At 39.6% G+C, this 19,726-nt stretch overlaps 1 protein-coding gene across 2 annotated transcripts in view; it reads left to right on the top strand.

Moving 5' to 3' along the window:
• The window catches only part of STIM2 (stromal interaction molecule 2), a 150,240-nt gene that overhangs the window by 126,159 nt on the left and 4,355 nt on the right, over positions 1-19,726 (top strand). Inside the window, exons 6-12 of one of the 2 annotated variants that reach the window (XM_019453539.2) lie at positions 852-1,029; positions 1,785-1,962; positions 6,728-6,895; positions 7,153-7,176; positions 7,597-7,697; positions 7,930-8,168; positions 17,954-18,227. In XM_019453539.2, the coding sequence (XP_019309084.1) occupies positions 852-1,029; positions 1,785-1,962; positions 6,728-6,895; positions 7,153-7,176; positions 7,597-7,697; positions 7,930-8,168; positions 17,954-18,227 (1,162 nt within the window). The remainder of the gene's footprint in view (positions 1-851; positions 1,030-1,784; positions 1,963-6,727; positions 6,896-7,152; positions 7,177-7,596; positions 7,698-7,929; positions 8,169-17,953; positions 18,228-19,726) is intronic. The other variant, XM_019453540.2, reaches the window with a different exon arrangement.

The following is a 19,726-nucleotide window of genomic DNA, read 5'->3' as shown; positions in this document are numbered from 1 at the left end:
CTCCTTACTGTAGAAACTGCTGGAAATTACTGACATGCCTAGTGGTGGAGAAGGTGATCCTGTTCTTTCCTGCTAGTAACCCAGAAATCTCTGGCAAATAGCACCTAAAATATGACTTGTTATGATCATTTAACTCATGGTTACTCAACCTTGGCACTTCATGATTTGGGCTGGATGATTCCTGGGTAATTCTCTGTTACTGGCAGAAGCAGGGCAGGAAAGTGTCTTGTGCGTTTTTGTCTGTTTAGCAACATCCCTGGCCTCTTCCCACTAGACACCGGTAGCAACTCCCCCACCCATTTTACACCCTCCCTGCTGTGGCAAGCAAAAATTGTCAAATGTCCACTGTGGGAGATATCGCCCTTGGTTGAGAATCACTGACTAATCCTCATTACATGACTGCTTGCTTGGGGGCAGGGGGTGCTCTTTTGTTGAAGGATTAGGCTTCCAGTGTGTGTATCAAAGCATGACATGTCCCTAACCTGACTGAAGGAAAGCAGTTGGGATGATAGGGGTGGTATTCTTTATGCCTGCTTTCACCCCACAGAGGACATGATTGGAGATACTCTTGCTTTTGCAGGGTCCCCAGAACTTTTGTTGCTGCCTCCTGTGCCACAGGGGTGTGGTGCATCCATGTGGGCTTATCTGTGCCCTCTGGAGGGTCTAGTATATCAGTGTTACGATAAGCACTTTGATTGTTTGAAGAAATAGTTTTTAAAAGAATGGAGCTTGTTTATGGGAGGCTCATCAGAAAACATTTGCTTGTTTTAGCTACCTACTACAAAATGCCTCTGTATGAAGATTCTGTTACACTCAAAGATTAATTTGACCATCTGCATTTTTTTTCATAGGCCCACCTCATAACTGGATGAAGGATTTTATTCTCACAGTTTCTATAGTAATTGGCGTTGGGGGGTGCTGGTTTGCTTACACACAGAATAAGACATCAAAAGAACATGTTGCAAAAATGATGAAAGACTTGGAGAGTTTACAAACCGCAGAGCAAAGTCTCATGGACTTACAAGAGAGGTACGTTTAAAAAGCTATAAGTCTTATTTATGTTGGCAAATACAATTTGTGAAAACGTAATGTGGGTGTGTGCTTACACACTTATGTTTAGTTTGTGACACATATCAGTAACGTATGTACACTTCATATTTTTATAAAACTTACAATGTCCTAATTATAGATTTATATTAAAGGTATGCTCTAGTGAATAAATGGGCAGATCAGTAGAAATAAATATAGGTGGAGTGATATGTATAGTGAAATTTTATTTTTAATGTTTTATTTTTTTAATGTTTTTATTTATATTAGAGAGAGACAGAGAGTGAGTGGGGAGGGGCAGAGAGAGAGAGAGAGAGAGAGAGAGAGACAGAATCCGAAGCAGGCTCCAGGCTCTGTGCTGTCAGCACAGAGCCCAACACAGGGCTAGAACTCATGAGCCATGAGATCATGACCTGAGCCAAAGTCAGATGCCCAACTGACTGAGCCACCCAGGCGCCCCTAGTGAAATTTTATTTTTAACATGATTTAGATAATTATGAATTTCTTAGAAGTCTCTTTGCTTGAAGAGTGATTCCCTGCTATCACTGTATTTTGAGCTCAAGATAACCAAACAACTATACCATGGGCCACCTGCTGTTTTGCTATTCAGATGTAAGATTAATAGAAAATAGTGTGATTTTGGATTGAAACATGTATGTTGTTGCTTGATATGTAGTTATTCTTCATAAAAAAGATGAAACTTTGGTGAGGAATTTTTACTTTTATCATTCTGTAAGGCTTGAAAAGGCACAGGAAGAAAACAGAAACGTTGCTGTAGAAAAGCAAAATCTAGAGCGCAAAATGATGGATGAAATCAATTACGCAAAGGAAGAGGCCTGTCGGCTGAGAGAGCTAAGGGAAGGAGCCGAGTGTGAGCTGAGTAGAAGGCAGTATGCAGAGCAGGAACTGGAACAGGTATTCACAAAAAGGGTTTGTTAGGACGTTTGCGTTGCCACTCTGGGGGGGCTTTTCCTGTTTGGTCTTCTACCTTTAGTGGCATTGTATATTCTTCCTTAGTTAATAAAAGAATTCTCTGTTTATATTGTTAGCATTGATCAAAGTCCATGTAGCAAATAACAAAGTAATAATTCAAAGATAAAGTTACCATCATGTTCACTCACTCATGAAATCTTACCCTGTGCCAAGTTAATTATCGCCAGTGAATTTAAGGTGTTTATTTAATCTAACATCTGTAATATGTTTTAGTATCTAACTGTAACCTAGTAAAGTATATCTAGTGTTAAACTTCTCTGCAAGGGTAAAGAATCTCTGTTTAACATCCATTTGAATCCTGTTAAATGGTTTTAGAACATAATTTGCTAAAAATTGTGAAGTTGTCTAAAGAGATCTTTCCAGTATCCGCCGCTACCTTGCCAGTCAAGATGGAACGTGAGCCTGCAGGCATAGCTCGCTCCTTCAGGGAAGCGGAGAGGGGGTCCCGGCAGAAGTTAATTACAGACAGATATTTTAGTTTACTCACTGTTCTTGCTATAAAAAATTACCACAAACTTAGTGGCTTAAAACAACACACATTTGCTATCTTACAGTTCCTAAGACAGAGTTTAAAATAGACTCCCAGGGCTGCATTCCTCCGGAGGCTCTAGGGGAGGATCTGTTTCCTTGCCTTTTCCAGCTTCTGGAGGCTGCCTGCATTTCTTGGCTCTTGGCCCCCTCCTTCATCTTCAAAACATGTCACTCCAACCTCTGCTTCTGTGGTCTCCTCTCCTCCTTCTGACTTTGACCCTTTCTTTACTGATAAAGACGCTGCCGGCCAGAAGGCTTGCCCAAGATCAGAGAGTGCCTCGGTGGTAAAGCGGGGCCAAGGACCTGGGTGTTCTGCCCCCTGCTCTGCCGTGTGCCCTGTGGCCTTCTCGGCCAGGTGCTAAATAAGGAATAAGAATTGTGTGATGAATGAGTTTCACTTTCAACTCATGAGAAAATAAATGTTCAGCGTGCATTTGTTTCCTTCAGGATTGTCATTTTTGGTAGAATTTGTCTGACTAAATGCAGCTATCTCTTTTATTAATGGTTAGCTATTGTTTCCCTCATACCCCAGACATCTGTTTGTTGGATCTTTTCCCTGTAAGGAGATTGTTCTCTTAAGCTGACTCCTACGTGTATTTTATGGTCAGGTCCTATTTACCTGGCAAACCTTATCTGTACAGAATGTAGTAAAGGACAAGGGAGTTAACAGAAAAGAAAAGAATAGAAAAAACGGCTTAGCCAAAATTCTACTGTGTTCAAAAGTTGGATATTATGCCTTTTATTCCTGTGAGAACTTATTTCCTTTTCCCACCAAAGCTTCTGACTCTTGGTTTATTCCTAGTACTAAACTAAAAAGCTTGCTAGCTATTTTTCTGAGCTTTATAGGTAAGAAAGAGCAAATCCAAAAGCAGTAGTGATAATTCTTCTATGGAAACATAAACTGATAGCAGTATTTTACAGGTGACTGCAGAGCAGGCATCCTATAGAAAAGGACCCACAAATCACAAACATTCTAATTTGAGTTTTTTGGCAGAGAGGCATTGCATACGTCAGTAGACCTTAGGATCACCGCGATATGTCCCAGTACAGATGTAATAGTCCTAATGAGATCCTGAATCAGTAAGGGGTGGTTTAAAGGAGTTACAGTGGTATTTAAAAAGAACTCTGTCCAACATGATTATAGTAATAAGAAACACAATTTTAAGAGTGCCTACTGTGTGCCAGAAGTTTGTGCTGTGCACATTGCAAATGAATTTGCTCAGAAGTTTTAATCCTCACAATAAATAGATATTATCCTCATTTACAGATGAGATGTGGAGAGAGGTTAAAAAACTTGCCTGAAGTCACACAGCTGTTACATGGCAAAGGCAAGATTTTGTGTGTCTTATTCCAAGGTTGTTTTCCTATACTGTTAAAAGTTTTGTTTGTAGAAGTAAATTTAACTGGGAAGCTAATTTACGTATAATGTCCTGTAATCCACAGCTTCACATAGTTGGAAGTATTACGGTAGCTCATCTGGGAGATAATCAGCTTCTCAAAATTAGAAGTCAGGAATATCTGGCACATACGTTGCATCGTGCTATTTCCCCTGAAACAAAACCTTCTGGGCGAATAATAGTACTACTGCATGTTTTGTGTGGTTTACATACTTTTCACATAAATTACTTTGTATTTGAAGTTCCAAGAAAAGCAAAGTCGGGGTGAGTCGTAGTATACATACCCTGTTCTACACCAGACCATGAACCGCAGGTTGGAAAGTAAAGAACTTGCAGGTCACAGAAGTCATAATCCTAGAGTGGGGTCTAGAGTCATGTTTTCAGATACATACGGTGTTTCTTTCTGTGATGCCATGTTTTTACTCAGTACTGGTCTATTCCTGAGACACAAAAATTAGGTATCTAATTATCATTTTTGTAAACAATTTAATAATTCAGCATTTGTTAAAAGCTTTTAATTACTCGATTTTTACTGGGTCCATGCCCCTACGCATAACCATGTAATTCGAACTAAAGGCTGGAATTCACGTCAAATGATAAACTTAAGGAATAATAGCAGAGAAAATAGTTAAAATAGTTGCTGTTACTGGCAGGTCCTGATTTCCAAAATTTTGAAACATTATTTGACAGTCAGTCGAAGCATTTCAGCCTCAGTTAATGCTAGAAATATAATCATTATATGTTACATGCATTTATTGAGTTCTTTTAGGGGAAATAAATGTATGGACATAACATAAATCTTTATGATTAAAGAGAAAAACTTGAGTGAAATTTGAAAATAGGTTCCCTGTTTAGTTCCTTGGCAGTGAAAATCGTGTAGAAACGTTAGAAGGTTGACAAGTGTAAGTCTTGTGAGAAAGAGGGCCTGCTGACCCAGACTTGGTGGTGGTATATGGAGCTCCACGTTCCGGGACCTGGCCTCCGACTCTGTCTTCCGGAGGGAGAAGGGATGCCACACAGCTTAGCCAGCCAGTGGAAGCCAGTACTGTCCCACGCTCATGGCACGGTGAAATGTGTCGGGCACGTGTTGCTTAGGATTTTGCTTTCAGGGAGTAATGTCTCACTTTCTGATTGTCTGCTTGGTGCCCCATTGTGATTTTGTTTTCTAATTTTGGAGTTTTGAAAAAATACTTCTTCTTATACTTTGCTTTCTATAGTATCTGACAGCTGTTCCTTTTCTTTATCAGAACAAACTTGTGTACAGTACTCTTATTAGTTTATTCTGGCACACAGTAAAGTTTATTTAAGTAAGTTGGGTTTGTTCAGATCAGACGTTGTTCTGCACATGAGTTTCGGAGTGGAGTTTCTAGTGACCTTACTTGGCTTTGAGGAAGATAATTTGCAGTTACGGTGCTCCAGAAGTGGGATGCTCCCCAGTTCATTTGTGACTTTGTCTCAAGGTCTTGAGTAGGTACATAACTCTTCATATTCTATTGTGTGTCTTTACATACCTTTAGCTTGAACTCTTGCTAGTTTTCAGATGAATCATTTCTAGAATGAATTGTCTTTTCTTTCTGTGTTCTTTTCATAGGCTTTAAGAGTTTTTTCCTTAGCATCTAATACCAACTGATGCACTAAGCATTTTAGTTTTCTAACTGTTTATTGTCTGGCTCTCCTAAAGGGCAGTCAAAGGAAGACTTTGACACCCTGACCCCGAAGCCTAGGTATAGTTTCTCATGGAAACATCAAGCAGAGGCTCACTCAGAACCTATTTTCTTAAAATTTACACATGGTCTGCCAGTGCTGATTTATCTACTTTCTGGTATGTTAGAAGCAGTAAATTGAGTAGAAGTAGGTGAAACAGACTGTAATGGACAGACGTGCTTGTAATAGTGAGACATAAGTAACCATGAAGAAGATGTGAAAACCTTCAAAAATGGTCCATGTAAATAGCTTACAGTAGCGCCCTCTGGGAACATTAGAAGGGGCACCAGGACAAGTGTTTTCACTGTGTTTCGGATACTTCTTTGTGTTCTCCACAAACAAGCCCCGTGTTATGAGAAAAACATGATCAGTTTCGGTTTGTACGTGCCTGGCATTTTCTTCTCTCTGGTGAGTCTGGCTATTATAAAATATAAAAACTAAATAATACAGCTTAAGATCTATGTAAACCCCTTCTACCCCTTGGCTTTCCAGCTTTGCTTAGTGAGTTAAGATGGACTTAAAACTTCAGTTCTAGTTTTAAATTTTTTTTTTTTAACATTTATTTATTTTGAGAGACAGAGAGAGGCAGAGCATGAGCAGGGGAGGGGGAGAGAGAGAGAGAGAGAGAGACAGAGACAGAGACAGAATCTGAAGTAGGCTCCAGGCTCTGAGGTGTCAGCACAGAGCCTGATCCAGGGCTCGAACCCACGGACCGTGAGATCATGACCTGAGCTGAGGTCAGACGCTCAACTGACTGAGCCACCCATGCGCCCCAGTTCAGCTTTAGTTTTAATGTTAGAAATACATTGTTTTAAACTCAGTGATTTGAGAAAGATGTTTATGAAGAGCATAATTCAGATTGCTTTCTCTCTTAACTTTGATACCAAAAAAAAATCTTAATTTCTTAAAATGTATCTCAATATAAATATCTTTTTTAAAAAAAGACATTTCTCTCTCTTTCTTGCTCCGTCTCCATCCATCTCCCCCCCCCCCCCCTTCTCTCCCTCTCGCATCCATTCTGTCTCCCCCACTCTTCCTTCCTCCCTCACTCCCAGGTTCGAATGGCACTGAAAAAGGCTGAAAAAGAATTTGAACTCAGGAGCAGCTGGTCTGTCCCAGATGCACTTCAGAAATGGCTTCAGTTAACACATGAAGTAGAAGTACAGTACTACAATATTAAAAGACAAAATGCTGAAATGCAGTTAGCTATTGCTAAGGATGAGGTACTCTATTTCAAAACTTAATACATTTCTAAAGAGATTAACCAATTAAGAGAGAAAAATATGAATAAAATCTGTATTTGTTGTACCTTCTTTTTGTGAATTGAAACTTACTTATCTTAATGGACTCTTATAAGGCCGTAGAGTAAAATTACTGTATGTAGAGAAGTATATACTTTTCAGAATGACCTTCGTGTCATTTAAAAACCATCCCTGTTATCGTTATCACAAATGTTTTATACAGAGCTTTTCTCCTCCAGGTTGCTTCTTCATATCTGATTCAGGTTAGTAGTTACTAGAAATTAATATTTGACTCTTAATTAAATTGTGTGAAATAAGATTAAGTTTTAATCTGATTTCTAGCAAAAAAAAAAAAAAAAACTCAGTTCACTCACTAACACCTCATTGCGGTAGGATATAATTAATGTTATTTTGTTAGTTTTAATAGAAGATTCGGGTCTTTTCTGAACCATCAAAATAAGTGAAAAATTTTCCAGAACAAAGTTTTGAATTCTGTTGATTGGCTTAGGAAAGCATGCTTTCTCCTTCATCTGTTTTCTTTTCTGGAAATTAGGGCCTTATTTTGGCTATATAATTCTCCACTGGTTTCATCATTATTAATATATTCAAAACAAAATAAGCTTGTATGTGTGTTATTTTTTTTTTCCAGACCTACCTTATTTTCTCTCTCCTTGGGTTTCTAGGCAGAGAAGATTAAAAAGAAGAGAAGTACAGTCTTTGGGACTCTGCATGTTGCACACAGCTCCTCCCTAGATGAGGTAGACCACAAAATTCTGGAAGCAAAGTAAGAATGTTATTTTAGTTACCTGTTTATTTGTATTATGCTGAAATTTGTAATTTGTGAACAATTTATCATTTAATCACGTACAATTACATAATTTATACTAATTCTGAGAACGGATAATTCCTTCTTGAAATTAGTTTATTGCCATGGTCTGTTCATGTAGTTGCCCTTTTTTAGTGCCATATTGAAGACTCGTTGATACCATAAGTAATTTCCACCTTGGCTTTTACAGGAAAGCACTCTCCGAGTTGACAACTTGTTTACGAGAACGACTTTTTCGCTGGCAACAGATTGAGAAGATCTGTGGCTTTCAGATAGCCCATAACTCGGGCCTCCCCAGCTTGACCTCTTCCCTGTATTCTGATCACAGCTGGGTGGTGATGCCCAGAGTCTCCATTCCACCCTATCCAATTGCTGGGGGAGTTGATGATTTAGATGAAGATACGCCCCCAATAGTGTCACAGTTTCCTGGTAAGTGCTGAATTCAAAAAAGAGAGTTTGGTGCAGTTTAAAAATTTTTTTTTATGTTTGTTCATTTTTGAGAGGCGGAGAGAGAGGGAGACACAGATTCCAAAGCAGGCTCCAGGCTCCCAGCTGTCAGCACAGAGCCCGACGCGGGGCTCGAACCCATGAACTGTGAGATCATGACCTGAGCCAAAGTCAGACGCTTAACCAGTTGAGCCGCCCAGGCGCCCTGAGTTGGTGCAGTTTTTAAAGTAACTTCCTACCATGCCTTTTATGACTCATTGACTTTGAAATCTATGATAAAAATTTTGTTCGTTCTTCATTTTCTCTTTTTTCTACTTGTGATTAATAATTTGTCTTTATTATGTGAGAATAATACATCAGATGCATGTCTGTGTATATCTATACACACACATATGTATAAAGTAATACATCATACATGCTAAATAATGTACAGGTGAAGTACTCAGCTTTGAGGGTAAATATCCTTTCAAATCGCAGCTTAATCTATAGTAAAAATTAGGGGAAGATCTTGGAAACTTGAGTTCTGGTCCTAGCTCTGCCACTGACTAACCAACTGTGTGACTTTGAGCCTGTCTGTGATTTATCTTAAATTGAGTTGCCCTTCCCAGTAGGTATGTTTTTGTTGTTGTTGGTTTGCTTTTCTAATTCTGTCCTTTCATTGAGAAGAGTATTATCTTGCTGTATTTTAACTCCTGAAGCACTGAATCCCTTTACTTTTAAATAAAACTTAAACTGTGCTTATGTTAAGGAAAACATTTTTTTGTTGCTAGGTAGTGGAACGCCTCCAAAGGAGGCTTTTAAAAAAAATTTTTTTTTATAATTCTTTTTTTAATGTTTGTGTATTTTGGAGAGAGAGGGAACGTGCACACATGCACAAGAGAGCAGGGGAGGGGCAGAGAGAGAAGGAGACAGAGGATACAAAGCAGGAGCCCGATGAGGGGCTCGAACCCAGGAACCGTGATATCATGACCTGAGCTGACGTCAGATGCTTAACTGATTGACCCAAAGGTGGTTTTAACGTGGACAGTTTTCATTATATTGCTTTGTTATGCTGCATTCTTTGAAAATTTTTACATTGTAAGGAATGCATTTTGGTAGGAAGGTGAAATTTAAGTATTTTAGATTTTGTTAATTATTTTTAGAATTTATTAATACATATTTGGACTTTTTGCAAAGTTCTGGAGAGCTTGAATTTAAAATGGGTGTATTCTTATATTAGAAATCATTTGAAAAACTCTTCATCCTTGTTATTGCCTGCCTGATTCATTCTCCCAGTCTTTGTGACTTTTCGAAACAGTGTAGGTAGAACAAGATTCCAAAGAATGGAAAACGGAATTTAATTATTGATTTGGTTGAAAACTTACACAGAAATTTTAGTCTCAAGACAAATCATATGTAAACATTTTCCAGTTTGAATTTTTTCTATCCAGTTGTTACAGTTTTCCTGATGTTACGATTTACAGAGTTCTAATTTTTAAACTTTTATGAAATAAAGCCCTAAATTTGCAGATAAATAGTGAATGACTATGCGCTTGGGTTCATTTCTGTGGCTTTAATTCTCAGGCTTAATGGCAGACAGATAACAGGAGTCAGCTGGGGAGCCACCAGACTCTTAAAACAGGAGGGAAGAGAGGACAGATTATAAATGCAGTGAATGCTGGAATGTGCTCATTTCACTGGCCCCATGCTACAGGGTGGTTACAGTTGCAAAGTTATACCTAGATCTGGGCCAGCTCTGCTGTTGGAATATTGTCAACTTGTGTTTATTTGAACTATATGTCCTTAAACTTGCCAAATGCAACACTGATTCATAAGTATTTGATTTTGTTTAAAAATTGTAGCTTTTTAAAGTCACAGTTCCTCCTCAGAATCCGTAATTCTTCAGTATCAGAAGTATGGATGAAGATATGTTTCCTAAATTAACTAATTTATTTTCTTGGCTTTTTTGTTTTGAAGTTCTTTTGATATCTTATCTTTGATAAGATATGATATGATATCTTTGATGGGGCAAAATATAGCTCTGTGTGGCTAATTACCTTAAGTTTTCAGTGATTGTAAAACAGAGAAATTTGAAATTGAAAAAAGTATAAAAGTTGATTTTAAATTTAGTATGATGTTTTAGAAATTCTGTGATCAAATTTATTATCTGTGAACAAGAACTCCTGCCAAAGATTGCACTTTGAGAGCTCTACTTCCACCCAGTGGCACAACAGTGATACTGCACTCTGCTTAGTTAGGAAAGCACAATTTCTTATGCTTTGGTAGGATGAAGTCTAGGGCAGGATGAAGGCCGTTTTATTATATGCCCTCTGAAAAGTTTTACATTTGTACCATGGGTATGTGTAAATTGTCTAAGTGAAGTAACGGTAAGGAAACATGCCTGTGGTGTGTTGGAAGCAAAATAAAAGATTGTAGAACTGTGCACAGAATAATACCGTCTGTGTTTAATTTTGCATAAATAAAAAAGAGAGAGGCGCCTTGGGTGGCTCAGTCGGTTAAGCACCCGACTCTTGGTTTCCAACTCAGGTCATGGTCTCGTGGGTTATGAGATCAAGCCCCGTGTCAGGCTCTGAGCTGACAGCACGGAACCTACTTGGGATTCTCTCTCTCCCTCTCTGTCTCTGTTCCTCCGCTGCTCATACTCTCTCTCTCTCTCTCTCTCAAAATAAATAAATAAACATTAAATAAAGGAGAGAAAATATTGTCAAAGCTTAGCTCCTTGTGGGTAGGAGAACAGATGATAGATTGCTCCTATTTTATAGTATCTGCTAAATATTCACTGTGGGAATGTGGTTGCAATTTATTTAAAAGTTTGTAATTATTAAGTCCTTCAGATGTACTTATAAGAACTGAAAATAAAATGTTTACTTGCTACAAAGATAAACAGATTTTAATATTTTGCCTTAATTCATCTCTTTGCCCAAAATAAACTATTATACATACAGCTAAAGCACATGGCCTCACCTTCCTACTCTTCTCAAGTTGTAAGAAGAGCCTATTCTACTTTTATTATATGCAGATGTATCTGTAAACAACAGACAAAATTGTTTAAAACTTTGCTCACGGGGGTCACCTAGTAGCTCAGTCGGTTGAGTGGCTGAGTCTTGATTTCAGCTCAGGTCGTGATACCAGGGTCGTGGGATCGAGCCCCGCATAGGGCTCCGCTGAATGTGGATCCTGCTTAAGATTCTTTCTCTCTCTGCCTGCCCTTCTCCCTGTCTCAGGCTCTCTTTCTCAAATTAAATATATATATATGTGTGTGTGTGTGTGTGTGTGTATATATATATATACACACACACACATATATACATATATATATACACACATATATACATATATATATATATACACACATATATACATATATATATACACACACACACACACACACACACACACACACACACACACATAAATGTTCATCAAACTGTAGGTAATGTTTTGCAGCTCCTTTTGCTCACAAGTATATATTTAGAAATTTTCTGTATACTGCATTAAATATAAATATACTACATTAAATTCACTATGACTGTTTAATGATTTAACCACAGTGTATCTGTTTATTCATGGTAATAAGCCACAGTCTATCCATTTTTCTCCTGAGATAGGTAGGCTCTTTGCACTTTTTTGCCTTTGCAGACAGTACTGCAGTGAGCATCCTTACCTTACCTTTCCTTTATCTCCTTTATGCATGAGTTTGAGAGTCTCTGGGTGGATACCTGGAAAATGGATCGCGTTCAGTCATCGGGAGGGCAGCTGTTACTAGGCATTGTGAGGTCGCTCTCAAAATGGCTCTGTTCCTTTGTATACCCACCGTTTATGAGAGCTTTTCTGCCTCTATCCTCACCAGTACTTGGGATAATCTGATTTCTTTTGTGACTTGCCTGAGTATTATATGATACCAAAGTGTTATTACAATTTTTATTTCCTTGGTGACTTTTGAGGTTGAGTACCGTTTCATTTATTAGTGTTTGTCATTCAGATTTCTTCCTATCTGAGTTGCTTATTCCTACTATGGAATCTCTCCCAAGATTCCTTACTGATCTGGAAGAGTGTTTTGTTGTTGTTTTTTTTTTAATATTTTCTCTTTTTTTTTTTAATATGAAATTTATTGTCAAATTGGTTTCCATACAACACCCAGTGCTCATCCCAACAGGTGCCCTCCTCAATGCCCGTCACCCACTTTCCCCTCCCTCCCACCCCCTCCATCATCCCTCAGTTTATTCTCAGTTTTTAAGAGTCTCTTATGGTTTGGCTCCCTCCCTCTCCAACTTTTTTTTTTCCTTCCCCTCCCCCATGGTCTTCTGTTAAGCTTCTCAGGATCCATATAAGAGTGAAAACATATGGTATCTGTCTTTCTCTGTATGACTTATTTCACTTAGCATAACACTCTCCAGTTCCATCCACGTTGCTACAAAAGGCCATATTTCATTCTGTCTCATTGCCACGTAGTATTCCATTGTGTATATAAACCACAATTTCTTTATCCATTCATCAGTTGATGGACATTTAGGCTCTTTCCATAATTTGGCTATTGTTGAAAGTGCTGCTGTAAACATTGGGGTACAAGTGCCCCTATGCATCAGCACTCCTGTATCCCTTGGGTAAATTCCTAGCAGTGCTCTTGCTGGGTCATAGGGTAGATCTATTTTTCATTTTTTGAGGAACCTCCGCACTGTTTTCCAGAGCAGCTGCACCAGTTTGCATTCCCACCAACAGTGCAAGAGGGTTCCCGTTTCTCCACATCCTCTCTAGCATCTGTCATCTCCTGATTTGTTCATTTTAGCCACTCTGACTGGCGTGAGGTGGTATCTGAGTGTGGTTTTGATTTGTATTTCCCTGACGAGAAGTGACGTTGAACACCTTTTCATGTGCCTGTTGGCCATCCGGATGTCTTCTTTAGAGAAGTGTCTATTCATGTTTTCTGCCCATCTCTTCACTGGATTATTTGTTTTTCGGGTGTGGAGTTTGGTGAGTTCCTTATAGATTTTGGATACTAGCCCTTTGTCCGATATGTCATTTGCAAATATCTTTTCCCATTCCATTGGTTGCCTTTTAGTTTTGTTGATTGTTTCTTTTGCAGTGCAGAAGCTTTTTATCTTCATGAGGTCCCAGTACTTCATTTTTTGCTTTTAATTCCCTTGCCTTTGGAGATGTGTCAAGTAAGAAATTGTTGCAGCTGAGGTCAGAGAGGTTTTTCCTGCTTTCTCCTCTAGGGTTTTGATGGTTTCCTGTCTCACATTCAGGTCCTTTATCCATTTTGAGTTTATTTTTGTGAATGGTGTAAGAAAGTGGTCTAGTTTCATTCTTCTGCATGTTGCTGTCCACTTCTCCCAGCACCATTTGTTAAAGAGACTCTTTTTTCCATTGGATATTCTTTCCTGCTTTGTGAAAGATTAGTTGGCCATATGTTTGTGGGTCTAGTTCTGGGGTTTCTAGTCTATCCCATTGGTCTATGTGTCTGTTTTTATGCCAATACCATGCTGTCTTGATGATTACAGCTTTGTAGTAGAGGCTAAAATCTGGGATTGTGACGCCTCCCGCTTTGGTCTTCTTCAAAATTACTTTGGCTATTCGGGGCCTTTTGTGGTTCCATACGAATTTTAGGATTGCTTGTTCTAGCTTCAAGAAGAATGCTGGTGCAATTTTGATTGGGATCGCTTTGAATGTGTAGACAGCTTTGGGTAGGATTGACATTTTAACAATATTTATTCTTCCAATTCATGAGCACAGAATGTTTTTCCATTTCTTTATGTCTTCTTCAATTTCCTTCATAAGCTTTCTATACTTTTCAGCATACAGATCTTTTACATCTTTGGTTAGGTTTATTCCTAGGTATTTTATGATTCTTGGTGCAGTTGTGAATGGGATCAGTTTATTTCTCTTTCTGTTGCTTCATTATTAATGTATAAGAACTCAACTGATTTCTGTACATTACTTTTGTATCCTGCGACTTTGCTGAATTCATGTATCAATTCTAGCAGACTTTTGGTGGAGTCTGTCGGGTTTTCCATGTATAATATCATGTCATCTGCAAAAAGCGAAAGCTTGACTTCATCTTTGCCAATTTTGATGCCTTTGATTTCCTTTTGTTGTCTGATTGCTGATGCTAGAGCTTCCAGCACTATGTTAAACAACAGCGGTGACAGTGGACATCCCTGTCGTGTTCCTGATCTCAGGGGAAAAGCTCTCAGTTTTTCCCCATTGAGGATGATATTAGCTGTGGGCTTTTCATAAATGGCTTTTATGATGTTTAAGTATGTTCCTTCTATCCCGAGTTTCTCGAGGGTTTTTATTAAGAAAGAATGCTGAATTTTGTCAAATGGTTTTTCTGCATCGATTGACAAGATCATATGGTTCTTTTCTTTTATTAATGTGATGTATCACATTGCTTGATTTGCGAATGTTGAACCAGCCCTGCATCCCAGGAATGAATCCCACTTGATCTTGGTGAATAGTTCTTTTTATATGTTGTTGAATTCGATTTGCTAGTATCCTGTTGAGAATTTTTGCATCCATATTCATCAGGGATATTGGCCTATAGTTCTCTTTTTTTGCTCTCTGTCTGGTTATTTGATGGTTGTAGATAGCTTCTCTCAGGCTTTGGCTTTTCTTTTTTAGTGAACTCTGTTGTTTTCTTTTTCAATCATATGAGTTTTTAAAAGAACATTTCTAATGACAAATTGGTGAACCTGATTTGTGTTTTTTAATGTCTTTTTTAGAAGATGATAGATGTTTCCTCTCCTAAAAGTTTTTTAGATTTGCTTTAATCCCTTAGTCTTTTAATCTACCTGGAAGTTATTTTTGTTCATATTGCAAGATAGGAATCTAAATCTGTCTCCTGATGTGTGGATAAACAGGTGTCCCAGCCTCATTCCTGCTCTCTCCCTGCTCATCTGTAACTCCACTTCTCTCCACAGGTGCACACGTGCTTACAGGCTCTCTGTTTTGTTCCATTGCTTTCATTCTGCTTTAGTTGCTATTTATAGTTTGATAGTATGTGTTGGGGTTTGCTAGATCTAAATCGTCCTTTATTATTCAAATTCAGAATTGTTATTCTTGGCCGTATGAATTTTAGGATTAGCTTATGAAATTCCATGAAAAGTTTCATTGAGCTTTTAATGGAATTTCTTTGAATTTATTGATGCATTTGGGAAGAGTTATTACTCATAAATTTTATTTATTGAGATTTGCTTTTATGTCTTTAAGTAAAATTTAAATTTTTCTCTGTACTGTTCTTGCACATCTTTTCTAAAAAGATTAATTTCTGAAAAAAAAATAAATAGATTAATTTCTGGATATCCCCATAGGATTTTTTTTTTTTTTTGGTAGTTACACGTTAACTTTCTTAAAAAAAATTATATGTGAAATTGCTTATTGCTGATGTCTAGGGAAGTGCTGTTGACTTTGCTAAGTATCTTATATACAGAAATAGTGAATTCTCATATGAGTCTTTTGGATTTTTTTGTGTGTGCAGTAATAAGTTGTTTTTTTCCTTTTCAGTCCTTATGTCCCCCCCCCCCCCCATCCCCGCTTATTTTCTAGTCTGAGACTTCCAGTCAAATGTTGAATAATAGCAGTGATTGCAGGCAATAACGATTGCCATTTCTGACTTGAAAGGGAATGCTCTCCACCGTGAAATGTGATTTATTTTTTTTGTTTTTGGTTTTGGTTTTGGTAGATTGCTTTTAAGGAAATTAATTTTATTCCTGTTTTACTAAGAAAGGTTTTCCTTTTAAATCAGTGGATGTTAAATTTCACCAAATTCTTTCCTGTGTAATTTGAGGTGATCACTTGCATTATTATTTTTCTTTATTCTGTTGTGTAAAAGGAGCCTAGTGTGTGAATGCATTTAGAAAAGTCAAGGGAAGGACAGAGTAATAATCAATGTCAGGTGCTGGTCAAATGTCAGGGAAGGATTGAGCGATCTGTTGAATTTAGCAACAAGGGAATAGATTATGAATCGTTGAGAACAGTTGTGGCGAAATTATATGTGAGCACTTTACACTCCGAATGAAGTAAAATGAAGTGGTGGAGAAAGTAACAGAGGAAATTCTTCATAAGAGGAAGAGAGATATGCCAGTTGAAAAACAGTCTGAGGATGGAGACGAGTGTTTTGTCGCTGCTATTGTTTAGCATTTTGTTTTTTTAGGTTTATTGTGTCCGCATTTTTTAAATGCTATTGGGATGTAGAAGATGCAAATAAAGGCAACAGAAGGACTACACAAAAGAGTTAAGGTGCTTGAGCTTGGAGTAGAGAATGGGACAGATAAGTGGAAGGAGCAGAGTGTTTGAACTAGAAAGGTAGACACATGGTCCGAATCTCCGTTGTCCGTCTGCCGTCTTGATATACAATACCAAAAATGGAGCAGCGCTGAATGACTAGGGCAAGACAGGGTTTAAGAGTGGGTGGCGGTGTAAATGTCTGGAGAAGAGGGGAAACCACGAGTGGTTAAGGTGTTGGGAGGTCTTCCCAATGAGATTGCTCAAGCGGAAGATAGATAGGTAAGGAAATGACTGGGAGGTGGGATGAATGGGGTTGTAGAGATGGCAGTTTCAAGAGGCTTAGTGTTAGCTTCAGAAAGAACATGTTTTTATAAAAGGGCGTAGGAGTGAGGGTTTCCAGAGAAGAGTGCTGGGGAATGAGAAGGCCACCAACCTGATGTTCTGGTGTTGCAGCACATGAGGTATACACAACGGGGAGCAGCCTCAGCTTGCGAAGGCTGTTCTGACTTCGGGGTGTTAGGTTTCAATTAAGGCAAGGACATGGAGTGCCCATTCTATGAAGATATTAAGTGTGTAGGGGCAGTTTTCTACTTGCACGGGACTAGGCAGAGACTGGCAGCAGAAACAAGATGATCTAAGACTTCTGGTTAGTTCCACAGTCATCAGTGGTCAGGAAACAAGTTTTTGTCTGACCCCTGCCTAACTGGTTGGGAGACTATGTATACAGTGTTCAAATGACCCTTGAGTAAAAACTTCTTAAAGAGTGGGAGGCAAACCATAAGAGACTGTTAATTACAGTGAACAAACTGAGGCTTGCTAGAGGAGAGGTGGGCAGGGGATAGACTTAGATGGGTGATGTGTATTAAGGAGGGCACTTGTGATGAGCATATGTAAGCGATGAGTCACTGAATTCTACCCCTGGAACCAATATTGCTCTGTATCTTAACTAACTAGAATTTAAATCAAAACTAGAAACATGAGAAAAAAAAAAAACCTTCTTGAAGTTCAAACAAGTTACACGATCTCGAGAGATACCCATTGAAAAATGCAGCCTGTTTTTTTTTCTAATAGTTTTCATCCTGTAATGGTGAAACTAACAAAGTTTTGCAACAAAGTACAGATTCCTTAATATGCTGTATTGATTTATTAACTTAAAGATTTACTATCTTGGGTAAATTTTCAAGACTTTGTGGTTAGGAATGCCAAATTTCATGTTAGAGCCTCATGTGTTTATGTTCTCTTCTGTTTATTTTCTAGACCTGCTTTCATTTTTATCACACTTTAATTTTTTATTTCTGAACTTTGCCAAGAAGCAGTAGAGATGATGGGGGAGGGTAATGACCAATGCGGGTCCTTACCCAGCGAGGGCCCGTTCCGGGGTGGTGGGTAGTAAGGGCCCTTCTCCCTTGTGTGTGTGTGTGTGTGTGTGTGTGTGTGTGTGTGTGTGTGTGTGTGTGTCCGCACGCGCGCGCGTTCGTCCACAGTGTGCCTGGAGGCAGCCCTGGTCTCATGTGCATGTGTGTGTTTGTGCTTCGTTTCAGGGACCATGGCCAAACCCGCTGGGTCGTTAGCCAGAAGCAGCAGCCTGTGCCGCTCCCGCCGCAGCATCGTGCCGGCCTCGCCGCAGTGTCCACGCGCACAGCTTCCTCCGCACGCCCCTCACCAGGTCCACGCCCGGCACCCCCAGCACCCTCAGCACCCGCAGCACTCCTTGCCTTCCCCGGATCCCGATATCCTCTCGGTGTCAAGTTGCCCTGTCCTTTATCGCAATGAGGAGGAGGAGGAGGCCATATACTTCTCTGCTGAAAAGCAATGGTATTGCAGTGAATCGACTACAGTAGATGTTGGGCTGGGTGGTGGGGAGGTGGGTTGGGAGTGATGCGTTGGGTTAGTTTTCTGTTGCTGCACAGTGAGTGACCACAGACTTAGCAGCTTCGGGCAGCATCCGTTTATTAGCCCCGGGTTCTGTTTGACAAAGTCCGAGCTTGCTGTGCCTGGGATTTCTGCTCAGGGACTCGCAAGGCCAAATGCAAGGTGGTTGCCCAGCTTTGTTCTTCCTTGACGCTTGAGGGCCACTTCTGACTCCTTTGGTTGTGACAGAGTTCGCCTCCCGTGGTTACAGCACGGAGGTCCCGGTTTCCACGCCTGCTGTCAGGCTGCTTCCATGCTGCTGCCAGTTCCTGGCAGGTGCACAGTGGCCCTTGCTGTGCGTGGCCTCCGTCTTCAGAGACTAGGCCTTCTGACAGGTCCCTTGGAATCTGTGATGCCCCCTGTCTCTGATCTCTGGACGTGATTTTAAAAGGCTCACTCATCACTTGGATAGTCCTTTCTCTGTCTGAAAATCAGCTGGTGTGGGGCCTTAATGACATCCGCAGAGCCCCTTCATGGCAGCACCTCTGTTCGCGTTTGATAGAATGATTGGCGGGACGTGTGTGTACCCCAGAGCTAGAAACTTGGGGACCGTCTCAGAATTCCGCCCACCACAGGCAGAGGTAGATATTCTGACATATAACTGCTTAGAGACCGACCACTGCACACAATTGACTCAAGTCTCACAGCACAAACTTGACTTGTGAGCAGTTTTATATGTAAAATACAAAGGCATGAACTTAAATATACTTGAACACAAACATTAAATATGACTGTTTAAAATACTTGTTGCCACTTAATGGTTTTTTCTGTCGTGTGCTAGTACTTGGCTAGTGAACAGGAATTATCAGGCGTCAAAGGTGGAAGAAAATGTTAAGAACTTAAAGGAGGGCGTTACGTTCACACGAATTTCTTGGCATAAAGTGGGCATAGCAGCTGTGTGTTCGGTCCAGCCAAAGGACCACCGTGCTCCACGAGCCCCACTGATCGGAGGCTCCCTCCTAAACCACGTCTGTCTTCGGAGCAGTGTGGCAGTAAGCGACAGGAAAACTGACGCTGGCTTCTGATTTTGTAACACTTAGCAGCCATGTAGCCCCAAAGTCTTCTGTCCTCAGATGAGAAAGAAAACCAGAGGCAATGGCTGGCTGTTCTCGGTGACCTGTTGTGGCTCTTCTCTGTCATGTGATTCTTCAGTTGGCATCGTCATCAAATGATAATTTTCACACATGATTGTTTTATCTCTAGTGAGAGTCAACTTTGTGAGTAGCCAAGATCATTACAGCATATTACTGAGCAGATAGTCCAAGGTTTGTATCCTCATTACAGCTGGAGAATTTGACATGGCTTTGCGTGGATACCACTTTCTGATTAGTTTTTTGTATAATCTTCACAGTAAAACTGTGGCCACCTGCAAGATGGCTTTACTGACAGAACCAATTTGTGTG

Source organism: Panthera pardus, unplaced genomic scaffold, assembly GCF_024362965.1.
Source record: "Panthera pardus isolate Hobbes unplaced genomic scaffold, ASM2436296v1 HiC_scaffold_13, whole genome shotgun sequence".
Taxonomy (NCBI): Eukaryota; Metazoa; Chordata; class Mammalia; order Carnivora; family Felidae; genus Panthera; species Panthera pardus.
The sequence above is the reverse complement of the archived record's forward strand: the minus strand, read 5'-3'. Positions and strand labels throughout refer to the sequence as shown.